Genomic DNA, 23,820 nt, shown 5'->3' with positions numbered 1-23,820 from the left:
TACATTAGCTGAGTCACAACCACATCTAACTTCCCTTCTTCCAACCTGACTGGAACTGTATGGAAAAACCCTGCCAAGTGCCACTTGGCCTGTAATGTCAAGTAGAGGTTTTTTCTCCTTCAGTGAGATAGAGGCCATATCTCTACTTTAACTCGTTACATGTTTTTAGCAGTTTGGTAGAAAGATGATTAAAACTGTTGGTGAAAAATTAAATGTTCAAATTCTCTGAGATTTTACATTTTTTATCCTCATCTTCTCCCATCCAGAATGACTGAGGGTTAGATTTACTCTAACCATGCTGAGATTACTGGTATCTCTGTCTTACATGTTAAGTCTTTCTTAAGCAGTGGAGATGTTTTTTTCATATTTCTTTCACTTAATTTGTTCAGTGGTCAGACTGCCCTGAAAAGAGAAGGGTAGAAGGAGGAGCTGAGTTGAGGTTGGCCGATTAATTAGAGAGAGCCAAGTTGGACTAGTTTTCTCTCCCTGACTTAGCCTAGATTTTATAGTTTGAGAAAACTTTTTTTCTCTAGGTATTTGTGAAATTGTATTAAATCTTCTTGACTTCTGGAATCATTTTTTAAAAATTTATTTATTTTATTTATCTTTGGCTGTGTTGGGTCTTCATTGCTGCGCGCGGGCTTTCTCTAGTTGCAGCAAGCGGGGGTTACTCTTCGTTGCAGCGCACGGGCTTCTCATTGCGGTGGCTTCTCTTGTTAACGGAGCATGGCCTCTAGGCGTGCGGGCTTCAGTAGTTGCAGCATGCGGGCTCAGTAGTTGTGACACGCGGGCTCTCGAGCGCAGGCTCAGTAATTGCAGCACACAGGCTTAGTTGCTCAGCAGCATGAGGAATATTCCTGGACCAGGTCTCGAACTTGTATCCCCTGCATTGGCAGGCGTATTCTTAACCACTGCACCACCAGGGAAGTCCCTGGAGTCATTTTTTTTAGTAACGATTCCAATTTCTAGTCATTTCAGAAATTTAGCACCTTCACAAATGACTAATACACTCCAAGTAGGAGTATATTTTTGTATACTTACCTAGTAGAATCTGTCCCATTGGCTTTTTCATATGTTAGTTTTTGATTTTGACATTAAACCTGATTCTTGTTTTCTTCACTTTTACCAAAGTCATTTAAGTTTTAGGTGTAATCTTAAGTGTTACAATATTTGTTATTGATCTCTTACTGTAAAAAACAGAAAAACATTATTACAGAATTTTAGGGAAGGGATTTTTATCTAATCTGACCACCTTAACATAATAGTGTTTTAATTTCAGAATGCTTTCCTTTTTATATATGTGTTATACTTTTTGATGAGCAAAACACAACTATTAGCTAAGTATATAGGATCTAATGAATACTTGATAAAGAGTTTGACTTTTTTTTTTTTTTTTTTTTTTTTTAAGAGTTTGACTTTAATTCAAGTTATTTGGGAGGTTTTATACAAATACATTAGATATTTCCATTATAATAGAAAGGAGAAATAAACATCTAAATCTGTCTTTGATCAGGAACCTGTGGGTTTTAGGTGTTTCTGGTATAATAAGTTCATGGAATAACTAGTTTTTTTTTTTTTTTTTTTTTTTTTTAAGGAAATGGGATTTTATTGGTAGGAATGTATAAAATAGAGCAATCTGGCAGAACTTAATACAGCTATGCTTGAGTATAACTAGTTTTTTATTATGAATTTTTTAATTTGGAGAAATTATAATGTCTAACCCTTTGTTTAATTTATTCTATTTTAATATAATTTGCTTTTCCTTCACTCTTCTAAGATGGTTGTGGAGGCAGCGAATCAGGTTATACCTTGAAGGGACTGGCATCAACCCTGTTCCTGTGGATCTTCATGAACAGCAGCTAAGTCTGAATCAGCATAGTAGAGCCTTCAACATTGAGAGAGTTCATGATGAAAGTAGGTAGATTGGGAATTAAGTGTGTTTGGGGCAATATGTAATTTATAGTTCCTTTGATCTCTAATTTCTAGAAGTAATAATTTATAATTAACTTATTTGGGGATTTCAGTGCCACTGACAACACTTAAGGAAGTGCAATGAACTACATGAGTTGTAAAATTTATTATGATTAGATTCTGAAATAACAAATATAGCACATTTCCATGTGAAATTTTTTCTAGGGTGGGTTTGAAAACTCATTGATTAGGGAAGGACTATAAAATGTCCAAGAGGATAGTTGATATTTAGGGAAAGATTCTTGGCCTTAATCTTTGAAATGTCAGAAAGGGAAAAGAAAGTGGTAGAAAGAAAATGAACTAATCTGTGGAAGATTTCATAATAATTATACATTTATATATTTACATTTAATTATATTTACCATGGTTCTAGTTATTGATTAGAATCTTTTTGTTAGGAAATTTTTGCATCCCAGCTTTAAGATTTGCATTTCAAATACTTGTGTAAAATGCTAAAAGAATATTAGCATAAGGTGATATGCAGGTTTTTTGTTGTGTTAAGATGAATGCTCAGTTTTGAGCTAATTTGTGGATTATAATTTAGCAATACTTTCCCACTTTTTCCAGTAAATTGTAAGACTTTTATGATTCAAGAAGATCCCAAGAGATATCCTAAATGTCTGTGGACTGTATAAAAGGATATTTTTTCCTCCTGCATTTCATTTCTTGGCTAAACTTATCAGCAAAAGCTATCTTTACATATCTGCTTTCTGTCTTTGTTTCTGTCTTGTCATGGTATCTTGATGTTTACTTATGTTTATTTTTTTTCAGAGTTTTTCATGGTGATTTATAGCTTTATAGGTTAACATGTTCCTAAACTGAGTTAATGCCATGTTTTAAAGATGCTACTTCTTCGCCGGGAAAAAAAAAAAAATCATTTGATTTTTAGAAAGTTTTTAAGTAATTATTTTTTAAAAATCTAGGCATCTTTCAAGTAATTCTTAAGCATATTATTTCTTTATATAATTCTTGAAAGATTGCAGTAAATATTAAGTTTAAAAAAATTTTTTTAAGATATTAAAATCTTAGCTAGAAATTTTACTTTATACCTCACCAAAAGAAGTTATTGCTGTCTCCAAAAGATGTTCAGGATTTGGTTTTTTTCACCAACAGCATTATAGAAAAGATGTAGATTGGTATTTAAAGATTCATTGCTTAGATTCCTATCTCAGATTCACTGTTTTTAGTTTATAAGCTAAATTAATATATTATATATGAAACAAAATTATACATAAACTTAGTAATATTCAGGATGTTCCTATCTCATTAGTGTTAGTTCTAGAAAAAGAACAGAAAATGTTCTAAATTTTTAAAATGTATATAAGAAAATTTCTCAAAACTTAGGCACCAGTTTTTGAATCTAAGGACCCACAAAGTTCTTAACATAGTCAGTGGTAAAGAGGTCCCACACCAAGGTATGTCTATTAGAATAGTAGGGATAAAGCAAACCTCTTGCAAGCTTCCAGAAAGGAAGTGATGTGGTGGTGTTTGTGGTGATTGTGGTTGGAACAGGTTATATGATATATAAAGAATCTGGAATCAGAGTAGTTTCAGATTTCTCAATAATAACCTTGGAAATTATTATGTTAATTATTAATATTATTAGCAATTATATAACATTTACAATGTCTAGGCACTATTTTAGTGGGCTTGTTAGAGGGTTTTTTGGTGTGTTTTTTTGTTTTATAAAAGAGCTTTATTTTCTGAGAAAAATTTAGAAGGATTTCAAGGTATATCTCGTATTTGCTATTTAAATTCTCTTCAAGTTGGCAGGGAACATTTTCTAGGAAGCTGCCATTTGGGATTTTTGAATACAGGAGTAGGTTTGAAATTATAAATATACCACCATGTTTGATCCCTGATCGCTTTTTAATTTAGAACAAAAGATTACAGAGAAAAACAATCCTAGTTTTTTTTTTTAAACTTCAGCTTGCAAAAGGGATGATTTAACTTTTAAGCAAATAAAAATTTCTATCTAGTGTTATCTATCCTTAACTAGGTTATATTTGTTTACAAGTTAATGAAGAAGAATTCATTTTTATTACCGTTATACCTTCAAGGGAAGGTAGGGTTGATTTATTAGTTATTTTTTTAAAAACTTTTAATCACATAAACTAGTAACTTTCTGATTTACAAGCCTGGTTGTATTAATTTGGATAAGTGAATTGATTTGATAAACAATCCCATAATCTCAGTGGCTTAACATACTGAAGGTTTATTTAGAGCTCAGCTCACTGTCCAAGGGGTGTTCAGGCAACCTCTGAACAATGGCTCCTACCATCTTCTAAGGCCTCTGAGTCTTCTGTTGGGTCCTCTGTAGCTTGTGGGGAGAAGAAGACAGTGAGAGCATGGAGGATCCTTAGGGAAGTTTTCACTACTTTTGCTTATATTCCATTGGCCATTACTAGTCCCATGGGTATACCCAATGCGAGTAGACCTGGAAGCATAGTCTAACAGTCTGACAGCGTGAGGGAATTGCACAGGGTTGCAGTCTCTGTCACTAGTATAACAATTCTATACTTAAAAATACAAATTAATAATTAATTTTGTAATGCATTGTCTTGGATAGAAAATTGTTAATTGGTATTGAGTCCATCTTATGTCCTGTTGAAGCAAGTTGTAAATGAACAGTTCATGATTAGATAATGTTTGGTAGTCAATTAGCATGAAAGAAAATATAAGCAGAATTAAGATGATTAATGAGACTCGAAGCAATTTTATGTTTTCTCTTCCTGCTTTGATAAAAGATTTCAAGTGAAATTCAGCAAGCACACATAATAAAAGTACAATACAGAAAGGAAAATTAGGATGAGGATAAACGGGTATAGAGGTTAAAAAGTCAAGACCATATAAAATAAAAATATATGGTTACAGTTTGATGGTGAGATTTCAGATTTATTAGTAATATTTAGTGAGTACTTACTGTTAGTTGAGCATTTGCAGGAAATCTGTGGGGAGATGTAAAACATTCCATCAGTGATTTACCCTATGCAAAGAAAAATAATTTAAACAAATTTTAACTTTTTACATTGGTAAAACTTGTCAGATGTGAAAATGTGAATATATCTAGTACCAAATTAAGAGTTTCAAGAGTTAGGTTTTGCAGTCTGAAGTACAATCAAATTTGATTAAACACAGCAAATTTTCTATATACCTTTTTGTGTCACGTTCTTCCTACTGTATTAATGAGATTTAGCTGATAGTGTTAACCCATTACATAATTTAGTCAAATAAGTTTGCAAAGGTTCTTTGGTATTGTAACAACAGCTTATAATCAAAAGAATAGTTGGGCCACTTGAGGCAGTTATAATCCAAAAGATATGAGATATATGTAATTAACATTCAATAAACATAAATGGGCTACAAGTCAGGAGAATAATAGATTGGTGGTTGTGTTGGTGACAGTGGTGGAAAGTTTTATTAGTGTATTAAGTGTCTAATGTGTATTAGATAGCTATACACATTACCCCGAAACATAGAATCTTAAAATGTAACAAATTACCCCAGAATTGAGCATCTTAAAACAAAATATTTATGATTTCACAGAGATTGTGAAGGTCAAGAATCCAAGAGTGGCTTAGCTTGTTGGTTTGAGTTTAGGGTCTCTCAGGAGGTGACAGTCAAGCTGTTGGCCAGGACAGCAGTATCTGAAGACAAGACTGTACTGGAAGATATGCGTCACAACTCGTCACATGGCTGTTAGCTTCAGTTCCTCACTATGCTGGCTTCTCCATTGGACTGCTTATGAAATATCTTCCCCCAGAGCAAGTGATTTGAGAGAGAGAGAGAGAGAGTGACCAAGGTAGAAGCCAGGGTGTCTTTTTTAACCAAATCTCAGAAGTGACGTACTGTCACTTCTGCCATATGTTGGTCACATAGACTAATCCTGGTGTGATGTGAGAGGGAGAGTTGTACAAGAATGTGAATACCAGGAGGCAGGAATCACTGGGGACCATCTTAGAGGCTAGCTGCTGCCACAGCTGAGGTGGACTTTAAGCTTTGACTAAGGAAAAAGATGTGGATGAGACAGAAAAGGGACTTGTTCCATAGAGCTTGCCTAGCAGGAGATACTTGGGTGCAATGAATCTGCTCTTGGAGACACTGAGAGGAAAGTCCTGGAATTTCCATTTGGAGACTGGTAGAAGATTAAAAAGTAAGACCAATTGAAGGTGACAATCACAAGTTTGATCCAGAAAGCAGTGGGAATTTTTTGGAGGATTTTGCATGATGGAGTGATGTTTAAGTAATCATCAAGGACGATTACTTAAGCTGTGCATACAACCTTATAGAGTAAAAAATAGATGACATTTTTTTAGGAGTCATAAAAGGAGATGTGGCTCTGTTCCTCCAGTGCTGCCATTGCTAAAAATCACTCTTGAGCTTTTCTATTTGAAAAAAATAACCTGATTTTTAACATAACTGATTTGGTTTCCTATATGAGCCATTCATGTAATTTGCTGCTTAAATCCAGAATGGCTCTCCTTTGGAAGTACTTGATCATTTCTACTTGTGAAGCTTCCAGAGTAAAACTAAGTCAAGTGTGACCACATGAATCTTATGCGATGGATAAATATATTTTATCACTCTTGAAAAATTGTTTTAAGAAGACCTAAGGTTTATTTTGGAGAGACAGGGGCTTCATTGCTTCATAATGTTTAGATGATTTTGTGGGTCTGTATTATGAATACTTTAAATATGATTTAATTTATATGTTAATAATGTTAAGGTGTAGACACTACTAAGACAAATATGAATATTACTATTTTATAAAATTTCTAAAATTTAAGGAGCTTTCTTGGATTTTTTTTCATTACCTTCAGGGTTTGAGGCTTCTGGACCCCAGCTTTTGCCAGTGAGAGCACTAAATGAAGTCTTCATTGGGGAGAGTCTATCCTCCAGGTACTTTTAAACCTGTGATCTTGAGTTTGAAATTTTAATATTTTAGTAATTTTTAAGCTCTTTATTTCTACAACCTAAGATTTGTGAGTGATTACTACTGCATAAGTAAGAGAAGTGAATTATTTAATGAAATAGTTCCAAACCTTTGTACATGTTAATACATGTTAAGAGGAAAGAAGGTGTTATTACCAAAAACGTTTGTGAAACCCTAGGTTAAACAAAGTTATTCAGATTTCTTTACTGCAGTATTTCTCAGAGCCTTTAATCTATCATATAGGTGCTTTATAAATGTTTAAGAGAATGATATATAGGCATATATTTGCAATTGATAAAAACATTGATTTTATAGACAGTCCATATTAAAATTGCCCTCCTGACTGTCTTAGTGTTATTTAATGCTGATTTATTTGTTTGCTTGTTTTGGTCCAGGATGCAGGTAAGGAGAACGCATTTGGCTATCATGGCCCATTAGATTTAATTAAGAACAGTTCTTAGCCCCACCCCTGTTTTGTCATCTATGATTTTAACATTTTTGAATGGTCTAAGCCAATTGGTTTGCAGAATATTCCTTTTTTTTAGATTTGTATGATTTTTTTTTTTCTTCTCCGCATGATAAGATTTAGAATAAGCACCTTTGGCAAGTATACTACATAGATAATATTGATCCTTCTTAGTGCAACATCATAAAGCAAGTATATTGACAGCTTAAGATTTGTAACCATTATTACCAAAAATTAAGGTTATTGAAGTTCTTTACTAGGAATATAAAAATACAATATTTTATTACTGATAAAATCTATTTTGTGAGTGTTGAATATAATTTAGGCTTAAATTGTCAGAATTTTTTTGCAAAAATTTTTGTGTGTGACACCAGTTACCAGTTATAAAGTGACTGCCATAATATAAAGTTAATTTAACTCTTGGTAGTATGTTAGAACTTTCCTTCTCATTTTTGTTGATGTAAGTGAATTAGGGGTGGAAGATAGAGATGAATCTATATCCTACTTTCCTGCTTCCAGAACCATGTGACCCTTTGAAGGTCACATAATTGATTCCCTAGTTTACCGAGAGTTTCATATATTCTGAAATTCTCCTTATTATAAGTCATATCCTTTTACAGGAAGTTTAATTATGATGAGAAAAATTTGTCTTAAAAAAGTCACATTTTAGCCAATAACTTATTGTCTTAAAAAAGTCACATTTTAGCCAATAACTTAACTGAGGTAGGTAGTACTGAAGAGCACAAAGCCTTGATTCAACAGAATGATTTGAATGATCTTGTTGAGTTGTAATTATTTTGATTAATATAATTTTAAATTTATGCAATAAAATACATTGTGCACCCACTAGGGATATAAAGATGAATAAGGTAAAGATAGTGGTATCTCACATAAAGGTAGTAAAATACATAGTTTAAAAATTATTAAAAGTAAAATGTCTTCTTCAAAGAAATCAAATAAAAATATATTACTTAAAGAACTTTAAAATATGGTAAAATGTAAAGATGTATTTAATATAGTAAGACTTATGCAGCAACGGGAAAACTTTGTATATAGCATATCAAGTTTGAAACAACATGGAAATGAGTAATGGATACATTTGTGTCATAAGAGATAAGGAAGAGAATGTAGCTCTAATTAGTGATATAATCTAGTTATTATTGCTAAAGAGGCAGAAGAGAACAACTTCCAAATGAGATTGGAGGAGGTCTGCATTCAAATAAATGACAAAGGTAAAGATGTTTTGTGAGTTTATGCTTAATTCTAGGGAAGCCATTTAATGGCTTACATTATTCTGTTTGTATATTTTAAAGGTCATAACTTCTGAGAGCTTCTACTAGTGTTGCTTTATGATTTGTACTTACTAAAAAATAACTTATAAAAGGAGGAAAATTGGGGTCGATTGATAGGTTTTTTTGAAATTCAGTGAAGTCCCATTAGGAGGTTTTAGGCTGAATGCTTTTATTTTTTGTGGTGGTCGTGATTTGGTTGGTTTACCGCTGATGTCTGATGCTTATTCTTTTTGTCTTAGATGCCTCACCTGATATCTTTACTAAGACAAGGGCAGCAACGGGTTGGCTTCTGATGCTACTGAAAAAGATTTAACTACTGGAAATGTTAGAACTTATTTTTAAAGATTCTATGACGTAGACCCTTAGGCAGAAAGGAAATGAACACTTATTGGATGCTTGCTATGTGTCAGGCACTGTGCATGTTGTGTAAGTTGTCACATGTATGCTCATAGCAACTCTGTGAGAAAAGTAGTTGTATTGATCGTGAAAAATTGAGATTTGATGAATTCAAATAACTTGCCCAAGGTCATATATTTAGTTAATTAGCATCAGAACCATCATGTAAACCCAGAATTTCTGATTCCAGATCCTGTATTGAGTTGTCATGAAAACTTGTGAAGTATTGCCAATTTTTTGAACTGCCCCTGCCTGTACACGCCTTCCTACTGGCAGTGCTATCTCAAGGTCATCTTGTATTATTTCTTATATAGTATCTTGTTTACTGCTTAAAGCAGAAAACAGTACTCTAAATAGTTGGTAATTATTATTTACTTTAAAATTTCTGACCTACCTACTAGAATATAAACGTCAAGAAGATCGTGTCTATTATGTTTGCCATTAAATCCCCAGTACCAATACAGTGCTTATTAAAACATATTAGGCACTTAATAATGTTTATGGAATGAATAAATATTGAGTCCTGCCAAATGTTATCATTATCTCCATTTTATAGGGAAGTCTGTGGCTCAGAGAAGTGAAGTAAATTGCTCCAAATCACACAATTAATAAATAACAGAGCCAGGGTAAGCCTGTGCTCTTCTTCAGTGTATACAATAGAACTGTGGTCTTCCTGAAAACTGAAGTGCTTTGCTTGGAAAATATGAAGTGCAGCAATATTATTCCTGCCTCATTTATAATGTTCTTAGACTTAAGAACATTTTAAAAGCCCAATTTTTTTTTTCTTTTCCCCTATTTGTTCTAACCTAGAATGTCTTATTCTTGGGCTGTAGCAGTGGACAATTTAAGAAGAAGTATACCCACTCTAAAGGGACTGTGAGTTTTATTGCTGCCTTAAAAAAATAATCTCCCCGAAGCCAAAATTCTATGAGTTGACTAATCTTGATAAACCTGCATGTGGGAATGACACTAAATTTGTTCATTGTTTTGGGCTCAACGTCTCTCACCTGACTATACTTTCCTTTCTCTTCACCTCTGCTTCTCTTCTATCCCCACTTACCTATAATCTCTGGTTCTATGTGATTCTGGCATAATAGCAGCCATTCCTATGGATTCAGATGGCTTGTCTGTGTATAATAGGCTCCTAATGTACCTAAAACTCCTAATTTTCTAGGAAGATATAACAAAGCTATGAAATAGATTAAATGTGAATATTAGGCTTGCTATCTTTTATTTTTGTAGAGAATGCTGACTTTAGAGAAAAAATGACATGGAGTTATATCATGTAAAATGTTCACAAACCAAGATCTTGGCAGGAGAAAATGAAAGGGTTAGAATAAGAGATAAATTATCCATTGAATGTTAGTATTTGCAGGCATGTCTAACAATTGTCATTATTTTGAAAAGTTATATTTTGTTAAGGGTTTATTTTAACTTTTTTATTTGCTGGAGAAAAGTAACCCATTGTTGACCAGTGACATCATTATTTTAAGATATAGTTCACAAAATAGGCTTTTACGTGTTTCAAAAGCTCTTGGAATAGTTGCAAATCATTTATACATTCATGCAGTTAAAGAAAGTGTCATTATTGCTGGTGGAAGAAGACTCAGTTGATTCCGTATTTATTAAATACTCTAAGAAATACAAATCTTTCAAAAAATTACAGTTCTTTTTCCCTAGTTTCGTCCAGTGATCCAGGACTGGTTGAGATTTTTCTTTAGAACTTCATTATCTCTGCTAGCTACTATCAATTCAAAAGGCACATTAGCATGTAACTTAAGAAACAAGAGTTTAGCAGAAACTATTGGTAACTTGAAGGATTAGATGGAGACTTAGATGTATCAAGGACTAGCTACCAAGAATGAAACTCTCCTAGGAATGGTATTTTCTTTTTGAATTCTGAAATAAGGTTCTGTATGTTTCCATAAAAGCAGTAGCAGCAATGCTAGGTAAAAATTTACAAGAAGCTCCTGTTTGAAATGTTAAAGTATTGATAGAAAGGAGGTGCATATAATCAGAGAGGGATGCAGACATGCAGATATTTTAAATTTTTTTTCACTTAATTAGTATTGAAATTAGCATCATGATGTGTGTGCCGACTAAGTCAGGTATGTCTGAGTCAAGCTGGCCTACTTAGATTTCATCAGCGCTGAAAGACTATGTTTATATTATTTACCATGAGACATAAGTTCAGCCAATCCACTTTTATATTTTCCATTCACAGGGCTTCCTACTACGAGATTTCAGTTGATGATGGTCCATGGGAAAAACAGAAGAGTTCAGGGCTCAATTTGTGTACTGGAACAGGATCAAAGGCCTGGTGAGTAACTTGGGATGTTGCTTATCAACTTTTGTGAAATACTTTAAGTAATGTAATTTAGTTGCTATCTCACATCGGTGTATCTAAGGCCTCTAATACGCAAGAGGTAGCTAGCCTGGTGTTATTATATCTGTTGGCTCAGTTTATGCTACACTCATTGATTGGGTCCAGGAGCCCAGCTTTGACTTCTTAGATTATAGCGCAGCCTGGATCTGGTCATTCTTTAGCTTCCCATACTAGGTTTGTAAAGAGAAAAAAGAAAATGAGAAATGTTTTTAGGGACTATATATTTTTAAAAATGAATATTTTTAAAAATATAAAATAAGTAATAGTAAAGAAATGAAAACAAAGTACAGTACCAAAAAATATGCTGGAGGTTTGTGCATTCAAGGCCTAACTGGAGATAACCTGGGACATCCTGCAACTTGTTTACCCTGTGACCTCTCTTTGGGAAGTCTCTTCTACTTCTTGGTACACACATGCACGTGCCTCCCAGACCTTTATCTGTAGCTGTCTTCTCTCTTGAGTATAAACTCATATTGTAAACTTACCTACTACATAGGATGTTAATAGCATTTCAAATTCAACACATTTAAAACTGAATTTATTGTCTTCAGTTGTTCTCCCCGTGTTCCCTGTCTTGCTTAATAGTATCACCCTTAACCTCGACTTCATGTTCTCAGGAAAACACATTATTCCTTAAAACCTTGCTCTTATCTTTGAGTCTCTCTCTTCTCCCCTATGCATTTACCAGTCTCTAAATCCTGTCAGATATAATTCAGAAGCTCTAGCCCCCTTTTTCAGTTTCTATTTCTATATCTTTGGTATAGGGCCCCATCTTTTCAGTGAATATTCTTTGTGTCTCACCCTTTTTTCTTCAGGCTGTCATTCATACTACTACCACAGAGTAATATTTCTAAAATGTAGGTATAACTCACTATTTCCTTCTGTGCTTTAAAACTTTCATTGACTACTGTGTTCACATTGCTCAGACTGTCGTGTAAGGCCCTTTAAGTATGACCTCCTTGCCAGCCTACTTCTCCTCACCCTAACCCATCACACTGGAGACACTGCAAGCTACTTGCCATTCTTAGCACAAGCCATGTTCTCTCTGGGCTTTTTGTTTTTGCTCAATGCAGCTTCTTCCTGCATTGAATGCCTGAACACTCTCCCCTTTCTATCCACTGGCTGAAAATTCCAATCTTCAAATGTCATTTTCTGTAGGAAACCTTTACTTAAGACGTAGTTCCTTTCATAAGCCTAATTAATTGATCCCCTTTTTTGCCCTTACCCAGCACTTTTTCCTCATCACACTGTTGTAGCACTTAGCACATTATTAGTTTCTGATAAGCTCATACCCAGTTAGTTTGAGCAACTTGAGGCACATGGGATGGTGACCAGTGGTGTTTCTTTTCCTGCTTAATTTTTTTTTTTTTTTGTGGTACGCAGGCGTCTCACTGTTGTGGCCTCTCCCATTGCGGAGCACAGGCTCCAGACACGCAGGCGCAGTGGCCATGGCTCACGGGCCCAGCCGCTCCACGGCATGTGGGATCTTCCTGGACCGGGACATGAACCCGTGTCCCCTGCATCGGCAGGCAGACTCTCAACCACTGTGCCACCAGGGAAGCCCATCCTGCTTAATTTTTTGTGTGCATAGCACAGTATTTAATACAAAGTCACTTAAATACTTTTTGAATAAATGACTACATGCTCACAAATACAGCTAAAACAGTGCTTATCAAACTGACTAAGTTTGGATGCTTTAAAATTGAGTTTTATTTCCCCTACCACACACTTTATAGTTGAGTCCTGTGTTGATGTTGCATTTAAATAAGTATGGCTGAGACTAGAATTTCAGTCTTCCTGTGTTGCTTATTAGAGTCTGCTTTGTCTCCCGTGCTCTGGTATAGAACCAACTCTCTCTGTTTCTCTAACTATATCCTGTCCCTGCCACCTTGGTTAACTCAGTCCTTTTTCTTCTCTACTCAGCCCTATGTAGCTTACTTGCTTCTAGCATGTTCTACCCTCCTCCCTGTCATAACTGATAATTCTTTTGTTACGATTGCATTTCCCGTGTATCTTTTGATCCTTTTTCTCTTCAGAAAGTAGGGGGAGAAGAGAGAAGCCTAGGGGGCCAGAGGGACTGAGGGAAAGTTATATGTTCTATATGTTAATAATTTCAACTTACTGCAGTACCATCTTTGAGCACTTTCTTTGTCCCAAGTAAGTATATTGTCTTATTTAAATTCTCAAAACTACTCTGGAATTAAGTGATTTTATTTTCATTAATAGAGTTTAAAAAGTCTCAGAAGTTAGCTGACTTGCCCAAAGCCATGTGGCTAATAAATGGTGGAGGCAGGATTTAAATTCTGGACTTAACTATAAGCTGTAGACCTCATGAGCCACAGAAGGAGGAAAAGCATGGACAGTCCCATGTGGGAGGTTGTGAGACATGCTTAGAAGTGTTGCCCATGATAGCCACTCTTGTTCCTTTAGCTAGAGCTTAGTTACACTTTATGTGGCAAGAGGGGGTGGAAAACATAGCCTAATTATGTGTTCAGGGTCGAGGCGGGGGAAAGAGAGTTCAGGGATTAGCTATCCCATCTTTGCGTTTCCAAAAATTCTTGCACAAGACATAGGATGTAATGGTTATGTTGCATAGCAAGTGTCTCTGCATTGTTGCATTCTCATCTCGGTCCTCTTCCCAGTGTGGAATGTGATCTGTAGCACACACTAGGAGAAGTACCACCGAGCGGGATTATTTATGTTTCCATGAGTTCTTAAGACTGTTGCCAGTCCTCCTCCTCCATACATTCTGTCCTAGCAGACTTAATTAAGGGTGAGGAGGTGTTCTTAAGAGAAAGTTTTACTAGCTGTTGAAGATATGAGACTCTGTCTTTCAATTTGGTTGTCTTTAGTAGAAGTTATATCCAGTTTCAAATCAGAACTCTTAGAATGGTGAAGGTTGTAGATCTAAGGAAAAAGTTGTGTGCTAGCTAACACCTGCTTTGGCATATAGTTTGTCTTTGATATAGAATGTAAACTACTCCTAAAGGTAGAGTGAATTGGCTGAGATTTAGATTACAACCACAGGAAATTAGTTTTAATTTAACCCCAATTCAGAGAACTTAGTTTGTGCTGATTTGTGGTATATCTAATAAGTCATAGTTCTAGGAATGTTAGAGCATGTCTTATAAGACTTCTGTTCTCTTAAACTAAGTCTTAACTACAATAAGGAGACATGAGTCATTAATATCTTTTGCCCTAAACATATTTTAATTCAGTGGCACCCTAATAAAGAGCTTATTTTTATGTGACTTTTAATTTAAAGTATAATTCCAAAACAGTATCTTTCAGTAATGGGTATATTCAGAGGAATTAGAGTGTAACTCATACATATTCCTTGCATTTGACATTTTCATTCAGTGTTGAGTTCTTGCTGTGAGCCAGGTAGTGCCCTAAGTGCCTTATGTCTTGTAGTGTGTGACAGTAATGTGAATGAGATAGGTTTTGTGAACCTCATACTAAACAATAAGGAAGTCAGAACACTCAAAGTATTTTGCTTTATACCACATAGTAAGTATGAGCAAAGGTATAGAGGCGAGAATGAGCCTGGGGTGTTTGGAATGTGAAATTGGAGGACAGATAATGGTGAAAAATAGGAAAGGCAAGGGCCAGATTTTAGATTTTTTTAGCATAGGGGTATGGTCTGTGAATGACCCCAATTTTTTAATGTAAAAATTTGTGTATCTGCATTTTTCTTAAGAGAATGTCCAAAATGTTTTCATATTTCTCAAAATGTGGAAGCTATTGGATTAGAGGGGTATACAGAGTATTAAGAGCCACTGAATTAGGTCTGGAGTTGTGTGACTATGCAACGTTGTTCCTGTTCGTGTGGATTATCTACTGAGAAGAGTGAGAAGAGTTAAAGGCAGGAGAATTCCAAATTACCTGGAAGAGTTTTTTTTTAAAAAAACTTTCCTTGGGGCTTCCCTGGTGGCACAGTGGTTGAGAGTCCGCCTGCTGACGCAGGGGATACGGGTTCGTGCCCCATTCCGGGAAGATCCCACATGCCGCGGAGAGGCTGGGCCTGTGAGCCATGGCCGCTGAGTCTGTGCGTCCGGAGCCTGTGCTCCGCAACGGGAGAGGCCACAACAGTGAAACAAAACAAAACAAAACAAAAACCCTTTCCTTAACCATCTTTTTAGACCCCAGCACAGAGCTTCTTTTAAAGTTATTCAGGGACTTCCCTGGTGGCGCAGTGGTTAAGAATCCGCCTGCCGATACAGGGGACACGGGTTCTAGCCCTAGTCAGGAAGATCCCACATGACGCAGAACAGCTAAGCCTGTGCGCCACTACTACTGAGCCTGCACTCTAGAGCCCACGAGCCACAACTACTGAGTTCGCGTGCCACGACTACTGAAGCCCGTGCACTTAGAGCCCGTGCTTCTCAACAAAGACAAGCCACCCCAATGAGAAGTCTGCGCACTGCAGTGAAGAGTAGCCCAGCTCGCTGCAAGTAGAGAAAGCCTGCGCGCAGCAACGAAGACCCAACGCAGCCAAAAATAAATAAATAAATTTTTTAAAAAGTTATTCATGTTTGTGTTAACGTTTGTTCTTAAGTGGTTAAGCAAGACATCTTGCTAGTAAAAGATTTCTCATCTTCAGAAACTATTTTATAATTTGAAGAAATACACATTTTTAAATATGTTAAATAATACAGAGTATACAACAAAAAGTCTCTTTCATTTCATATCTCTAGTACTAATCTCCAGATATAACCACTCTGTATATGCATATATTTTTTAATATAAGTAAAACAGGTAAGTTTTATATATATATATGCACACATAACATACCATATAATGCTTTTGGTTTTTTAACTTAACATATTGTTATCTTTCCATTATCAGTACATATAGTTGTATTTTAGCCTTTTTAATATCTACATAGTATTGTACTGAGTGGCTATAATATAATTTATTTACCCAGCTTCCTAAGGTTTTGCTATTATGTGCTTCCCAGTTGTTTTGCTATTATAAACAATGCTTCAGTAAATATCCTTGTATTTGTCTTTGTGTATTATATGTACAAATATATTTTAGGATAAACTACTAGATTGAAGAATATGTTCATTTTAAATCTTAATAGAGCAGAATTGCCCTCCAATTGCAATTTCTGTAATTCCATTAGTATATGAGAATACTTCTTTTCCCATACCCATGTCAATACATTGTCAGTTTTTAATCTTTAAAATCTGAGAAAAATCTTGTTTTAATTTTTATTTCCTCAAGTATGAGTAAGATTGAACATTTTTTTCATGTAGACCCATGAACTATTTGCCCATATACTCTGCCCACTTTTTAAAACTGTATAAGGCGGCTGTTGTCTTTTGGTCATTTTTTTTTTCCTGATAATTTCTAAGAGTTCTCTGTACATTAAGTAGATTATTCCTTTTTCATTTTTCGTATGTTTTTAGAACTAAAATAAGAAAAGATGTATATGGTGTTTGTTTCTAGGTCATTCAATATTAACAGGGTTGCACCTCAGGCTGTGGAAGATGTTCTAAATATTGGTGAGTACCAAATAGCTCTTATATGTTACTATTATAATATGCTAAATATATTTTATTGTATGTTAGCTGTATTGTACATTATAAAATATTTAATCAAGATATTTCCCCCTTTCCTTTTTCAATAGCAAAACGACAAGGAAATTTAAGTCTTCCATTGAACAGAGAATTTGTAGAGAAAGGTCAGTGACCAATGATCATAACTACTAACAGTAGTTATGTTCCAGTTAAGTTCTGTACATATTTTGAGGATGTTATTGTGAAGTGTACTTGTCTAATTAAGCAAAGTGTAGTACTTTTTTGACTCAAACATGCTCTTAATATAATACCCCTTAAAATATATTTTAAACAATAAAAAGTTTAAAGCTGGAATTTTATATTATGATTTTTGTCAACCATGGAAATATAACCTCTGTGTCAAAACAGTGTGACTGCAAACATGTCCTGGGGGATAGGAAAATGTAGAAGAATACACATCTGGAAATTAGGAAATGCACACCTAAACTCATTAATATCCTCTAAATGAGAAGGAATTCACTGAGCTCTGATTGCTTACCTTCACATTCACTAAAATGTTCTCTTTAACCTTCTCCTATATATCCCTGCCCAGTTATTTCAGGGTTCCTTTAAGAGAACCAGCACAGTTGGAGAAAGGATACTGATCAGCGAATTTGAAGACTAGGTTCCAATCCCAGACCAGCCAGTCACTCACTGTGAAACGATGGGCAAGACTGTTTCTTTGCTCCTCTGCTTCCTCAACTGTGGAATAAGAGAGTGGATGTAGATTGCTGGGACATAGGAATTTTTCAAATTTATTTGTTAAATTTTATTTTTTAAAAATATTTAAATTCGTAAACTGAAAACCACATTCATTTGATTTGCATATGAAATTATAACACTCTAAAGTCTACTCATCTGCTAGGATCATTTTCAAAAGTATGGACCTCAAACTAAAGCTAAATCGTGCTGTCTCTGTTTAATTGAAGAGTATCCTAAGATTTCAAGGTAAATTATTTTTAAAGAAACAAAAAAATCCAAACTTGTTTATAGTTGCATCTATTTACCTGTGCTGCAACTGTCATCCATAAACATTTGAGTTTGAGAGTTATCAGAACAGACATGTTCTTACTGGTTGCTTTTAAAATGATTTAGCAATACATGATAGAGTATATTAACAGTGTGAGTTCCTTTTATTTATATATTTTGGATTCTCGTAAGACTCTGTTGGGGAGATAGTTTGTCTTTAAAATATAGTTTGTAAACAAGACTAAATCTCTGCGGTTACTTTCAGCTCTCTAAAATGGACTGTTTTCTCCCTCTCTCAATTTGAGACCTAAAAGATAATTTTAATCATGGCTTTGAGCTAGAATTAGTGTTAAATCTGCATCAAAGAAAGGAAAGTTAGGTATTTATAGTAATTGATTCTTCATTATATAATTTAACTTAAAGCATAATGTATATAAAACAACTGAAATTTATGTCAGGTATACAAATTAATTTAAGGGTATATGTAAAATACAGTGATTGATTTTTCTTTTAATAAACATACTGCTTTACTGAATGAATATTATTCCTTTGAAGATTTGACTATCTTCAGAATCAATAGTGAATGCCAGTGGTGCAGTCACTGTTACAGACACTTCATTTAATTCAAATGAAATTTTGGTATATAGGGTAGATTATCTGATAGTCTTGCAATGTCTTTCAATGGGGTACTCAACTAAATGTTCTTCCAAGCCCAGTTTCTTTGTACAGTTGTTTTTAACCAGTTTGTGCTTGCTCTGCATGCCAACTCTTGTGTGCCTCTTGGTTAGAGAGAAAGCAGATCCAAAAGACTTCTAGAAATATCTTGAGTAATAGCAGTTTCATTAGAGAAAGCATATTGCCTGCCATTGTTTGAGACTGAATTTTATATCAAGACTATTAATTTATACTTATGAACTCTTTGACATGGTATTTTGTAAAGGAACTTATTAGCAAGAGATTATGGCAACTTAAGGTCCATTTTCGAGTGCCTCAAACTAGTTTCTGTTTTTTTGATTACTAGCTTTGTAGGTACCCCCCAACCCCAGCCAAATGTACCTATTTCTGCTATATTGTGGGTGATGTAGGCTTCTGTGGGCTAATCTTGGAACATACTCCTCATTTATAAGAGTTTTTTTGTTGGTTTTTTTTTTTTTTTTTAATGGAATGTGTTGTGAGTTCCAAGGAACTTGCTGCCAACCAGACCTTTGGAATAGAACTGTGCTTGTAAATTGAGGATGGCATCCATTTTCATTTTGCACTTCTCAGAAGTGACTGTCTTTCATCGAATGTGCTAATATTTGTTTTTTTTCCTTTATAGTAACAAATGAATATAATGAATCGCTGCTCTACAGTCCAGAAGAACCAAAAATACTTTTCAGTATTCGAGAACCAATAGCAAACAGAGTTTTTTCAAGCAGTCGTCAGCGTTGTTTCACCTCAAAGTAAGCTTCCAAAATTGTCTTGTGGCTGTTTTCCTCCCTTGTAATTATAAAGCACAGTTGGCTTTAAAAGTGTTCAATTTCATTAAATTCACTCCTTCAAACTTAATCTAGCAGGGAAAGTAGAACCTGTAGAACTAAAGAGGTGTCATGCTAACCTGGCTAAAGTAATATTTTGTCTAAAACTTAGGGTTCCATTTTAGAGAAACTAAAATTTAAGTTAATAGAAAGGAGAACATAGTTATTTAATTGGGTGATGTGGGCTTGTTTGTTTGTTTATTCTAGTAAGACACAGTAAGATCGAATTATCACTTCAAAAGAAACTGACTGGAAAGCAACTTTTTTTTTCATGTGCTGTGGCATAAAAGCAGGACATGCATTCATACAAAGTCTAATCTGTACAGCAATATAACTTTAGAGTAGGATTCATTGCTTTTAGCTTTTCCCCAAAAGTGAATCCCCCCGCTCCCCACATCTATTAAATTTGCCTTGGATTTTTTTTTTTTGAGGGGAAGAGGATATACAGAAATGTTTGTAATTTCTTATTTTGTAAAGGTTTTTTTCCAAACTAACAAATCTTACTATAATTCTGAAAAACTGTCATCTATCTCATGGAAAGCAAAGAACAGTTTAATTACAAATTGCTGCTTATAGTGTGCCTATAGGTTTTTGAAAATAACACAACTGAATTTTTCCAGGAAAGACACAAAAAAGGAAACTCGTTATACTTAAAAATCACTTTATCATTTGAGAGTTAATTTTGATTAATCAACGAATCTATACTGAGTTTGGGTGAAACTATAAAAATTCATTTAAATGTTTGCTCATATAAGTAGGAGAATAGCTTTATGACTTTGGTGGTTGGAAAATATTTCTTAGCAACAAGATTGATAAATTGAACTACATTAGAGTTAAGAACTTTTGTTAATCAAGACACCATTAAGAAAATAAAACGGCAAGCCACAGAGTGAGATAGTCTAGCAATGGACTCATATCCAGGATATATTTTAAAAATTCCTACAAGTCAATAAGAAAAAGACAGGCAAGCCAGTAGAAAAATGGCCAAAAGTCATGGACAGGCATTTCACAAAAGAGAATATCCAAATGGCTGATAAGTATATGGAAAAATATCCTTGACCTTATTATTCATCTGAGAGATATAAATTAAAACTACATAATATGATACCACACACACCAGAATAGCTAAAATACCAGTTGCTGATAAGGTGGATTAAGTGGAACTTTTATGTACTACCATTAGGAATAGTTTGGAAACTTGTTTGGCAGTTACCTACCAAAGCTGAATATAGAACATGCAGTGACCCAGTAATTCTGCTCCAAGATATATATCCAGCAGAAATGTATACACTGACAAGAAATGTGTGCACCAAAAGACATGCTCAAGAATATTCATAGCAGCACTATTCCCAATAGGTAAAAACCCAAATGTCCATGAATAGTAGAAGAAATACTTAAATTTGGGTATTTTTGTACAATGCAAGTGTTTTCAGACAGCAATGAAAATGATCACATGGCTGCTACAGGTAATAACATGGATGATTTCACAAACATGTTATTGAGCAAAAGAAGCCAGACACAGGCATACCTATTGTGTTCTTCCATTTATATAAAGTTCAAGAATAGGCAAAACTATTACTACTATGGTGATTGAAATTAGGATAGTGGATATGCTTGGGAAGGAGGGGCTGGGGGTAGAGACTGGGAGATGGGAGTAAGAGCAGTGAGGGAGCTTCTGGGGAGCTGGGTAACATTCAGTTCCTAATTTGGGTGTTGATTACGCAACTGTGTTCATTGAGCTGTTCGCTAATGATTTGTGCCTTTTCTGTATGTTGTATGTAAATAAAAATTTTATATGAAAATAGTTACATTCTTGCTCACTACTTAAAATACTTGTAATGGTAATAACTCAACATTCAAAAGCCTATGAATTGCATCTGAACTGTTCACTGATACATGTGTGGGTGAATGGAGCTCTCCTGAACATTTAAGTTTTGAGATTTTTTTGATAATGTACCCATGTATTCACATGGTCGCTAATTCTCTCATACCAAAGAGCAACTTGATTTTTAAAATCAAGGCCAAATGATCTATCTGCCAATTTAGATGAAAATGAAGGGCTTTAAAGAAACTAATTTAGGATTAAGGAAAGTGTTAATATTTAATGAGATGTTTCTTTCTGCTTAGGGTTTGTGTTCGTTCTCGTTGTTGGGATGCCTGCATGGTTGTCGATGGAGGAACTTCCTTTGAGTTTAATGACGGAGCAATTGCTTCAATGTTGATCAATAAAGAAGATGAGCTTCGAACTGTCCTTCTAGAACAGTGAAGGATTTCCTCAGATGACAATTTTGATTACTGGAAAAAATAGTTTTACTGTGGAAACAGACTGCCAGTCATAAGGCTACGTTTTTTGGTTATCGTTGAGACTGGTTGGCCTTGGCCTCAAAGGTGATCAAGAAAGTGAGATTTGTATTATTCTTCTGTTGGATTCTGATGGAAAAGATATTCGGTGTGTAAGAAAATGGATGGACTAAATTGATTAGAATTCATACCAGTGAAATTTCTATATTGCTTGCAGTTGGTTTCCAAGAGTGCTGATATCTTTAAATTTAGAGAGGTAGGCTCCAATAAAAGATTAAATGTTCAGGATTTGAAATTAAACTGTACAAGCTTTTTTTCCTTCCTTTTCCTCCTAACTTTGTGGAATTGGTCAGACCAAACACATCTGGTTAGTATTTTTTTATAGTACCTAAAAGTCAAGATTTTTAAAAAGATTTGGTGATGGAGAATTTTGATAAATCCTGACATTGACCTAATTGAAGTAGGTAAATGTGTTTTTTATATGCTAAGAGTTTTCTAATTTCAGAACACAATGATATTGTTAGGACTATTGATTTTAAAAATTCAAACAATCATTTTTGAAATTATTTATAGATGTTTTCATTTAATTGGCTGTCAGGTTAATTTTGACAATGCTGGGTGAAATATATCTGGACAAAATCATGACTCCGTTTCAAATGTATTAATTATCCAATAACTATTTTAGGTCTTAGGTAATTTGTTTTTTAATGATTTGAGTGTCTAATAAAGTTCTTCCTTATTTACAACTATCTAACATGGATTCAAAGACTAAAAGGATGAACTAATTAGACATATTCTATTAGGAGTTTGGTAAAACCTTTAACAAATATTTTCATCTAGTGTAGGAGTATTGTCAGAAAGAAAATGGATTATTTAATAAATATGCAAAACACTTTAGTTTTGGAATTGCCTTACTTATTATTATGGTAGTTTTCACCTAACTCATATTCCAAGTTTTACACATTGGCTTTGGAGGATAAAATGTTATGGCTTTTCTTTTTTTCCCGTTATTGACAGTTTCTTTACCTAATTCCTGATCTACTTATAAGTAATTCTAGAATTATCACAGAAAGTACCTCTTGCTGCATCATGAAACAATTGGTATTCTCATTCCAGTTATTCAAAGTTGTATTTTTTTTTCACTTGCTGTTAAAGGCTTTTCTTCAATCACTGAAATATTTATTGAATACCCACTCTGTGCCATGTACTGTGTCAGGTGCTAGATTGGTAAAGTTAACAGACTATCGTATAGAACTTGAGTCTAGTGAACTCAGAAGTAAGTTCTGTGAAAGCTAGGATGTATTATAATCAAATTGAGTGCTCTTAGTTCTGGCAACATTTATCATGTTCTTGTCAAAATTTTTATGTAAATGTTACTATACAAAGATAATCTAGGTTTTGTTGTATATCCAGAACAAGAATCTGTTTTGTTTTTCCTTAGTTAAGAGTATCTGCATAGACACTAATAGCAAGGAGTTTACGTGATGCATACAATAAAAATTGGTATTTTCCCAGAGATGGATCTAATTTCTTGTTTGATTTAAAAATGATATACTTAAGATGCCACTTTAGAAAGAAGTGAAATTCCACACTATAGAAACTCCCTAACAGGTTTAAAATACCTTTTTGACAAAAGTGCCAACTCCATCTTTAATATCAAGGAAATCTGATTGTCCAGAATGGTACCAGAGATCTGTTTAATATGTAACATATTAATAGGTAACCTGCTATGTAAAATTGTTCATAAGCCATATTTTAAAGGTTTTAAATATACTTAATGTGCTTCATTTGTGATATAACTTCTAACATTTCTGCTCTGTGGTGGGGATTTCTTTGTAAGAGATGATGAGAGGCAAGGGATGTTTCAAGAGCAAAAATGTTTTTATGCATGAGTTAACCTTTTCATGGCAACTACATGTGAATAAAATTAAACCATTGTTATCTTTTATTTTTTAGTTCATTTCTTTAGCTCTTATGGGTCATTATTTGAAAACCAGATTTCCCCAAAATGTTATGTTTCAAGAG

The 23,820-nt window shown here is 34.3% G+C and overlaps 2 protein-coding genes across 6 annotated transcripts in view; one reads left to right on the top strand and one right to left on the bottom strand.

Annotated features, from left to right (window-relative positions):
* NADK2 (NAD kinase 2, mitochondrial) overlaps window positions 1–23,743 on the top strand; it is a 46,638-nt gene extending 22,895 nt beyond the window's left edge. The window contains exons 6-13 of one of the 2 annotated variants that reach the window (XM_059060121.2): window positions 1,778–1,914; window positions 6,792–6,870; window positions 9,869–9,934; window positions 11,283–11,378; window positions 16,899–16,954; window positions 17,080–17,133; window positions 19,296–19,419; window positions 21,622–23,743. In XM_059060121.2, the coding sequence (XP_058916104.1) occupies window positions 1,778–1,914; window positions 6,792–6,870; window positions 9,869–9,934; window positions 11,283–11,378; window positions 16,899–16,954; window positions 17,080–17,133; window positions 19,296–19,419; window positions 21,622–21,760 (751 nt within the window). In that variant the 3' untranslated portion in view covers window positions 21,761–23,743. The remainder of the gene's footprint in view (window positions 1–1,777; window positions 1,915–6,791; window positions 6,871–9,868; window positions 9,935–11,282; window positions 11,379–16,898; window positions 16,955–17,079; window positions 17,134–19,295; window positions 19,420–21,621) is intronic. The other variant, XM_059060122.2, reaches the window with a different exon arrangement.
* The window catches only part of SKP2 (S-phase kinase associated protein 2), a 70,420-nt gene that overhangs the window by 8,298 nt on the left and 38,302 nt on the right, over window positions 1–23,820 (bottom strand). Inside the window, exons 10-11 of one of the 4 annotated variants that reach the window (XM_059060126.2) lie at window positions 4,895–4,919; window positions 4,242–4,291 (exon numbers count right to left, since the gene is read on the bottom strand). In XM_059060126.2, coding sequence (XP_058916109.2) covers window positions 4,256–4,291; window positions 4,895–4,919 — 61 coding nt within the window. In that variant the 3' untranslated portion in view covers window positions 4,242–4,255. Of the gene's footprint in view, window positions 1–4,241; window positions 4,292–4,889; window positions 4,958–17,663; window positions 17,711–23,820 lie in introns of those variants that run through there. The other 3 variants (XM_067030876.1, XM_067030877.1, XM_067030878.1) reach the window with 3 other exon arrangements.

The sequence above is a fragment of the Kogia breviceps genome, chromosome 4, assembly GCF_026419965.1.
Source record: "Kogia breviceps isolate mKogBre1 chromosome 4, mKogBre1 haplotype 1, whole genome shotgun sequence".
In the NCBI taxonomy this organism is placed as follows: Eukaryota; Metazoa; Chordata; class Mammalia; order Artiodactyla; family Physeteridae; genus Kogia; species Kogia breviceps.
Note: the sequence above shows the minus strand (reverse complement) of the source record. Positions and strands in the feature narration are given on the sequence as shown.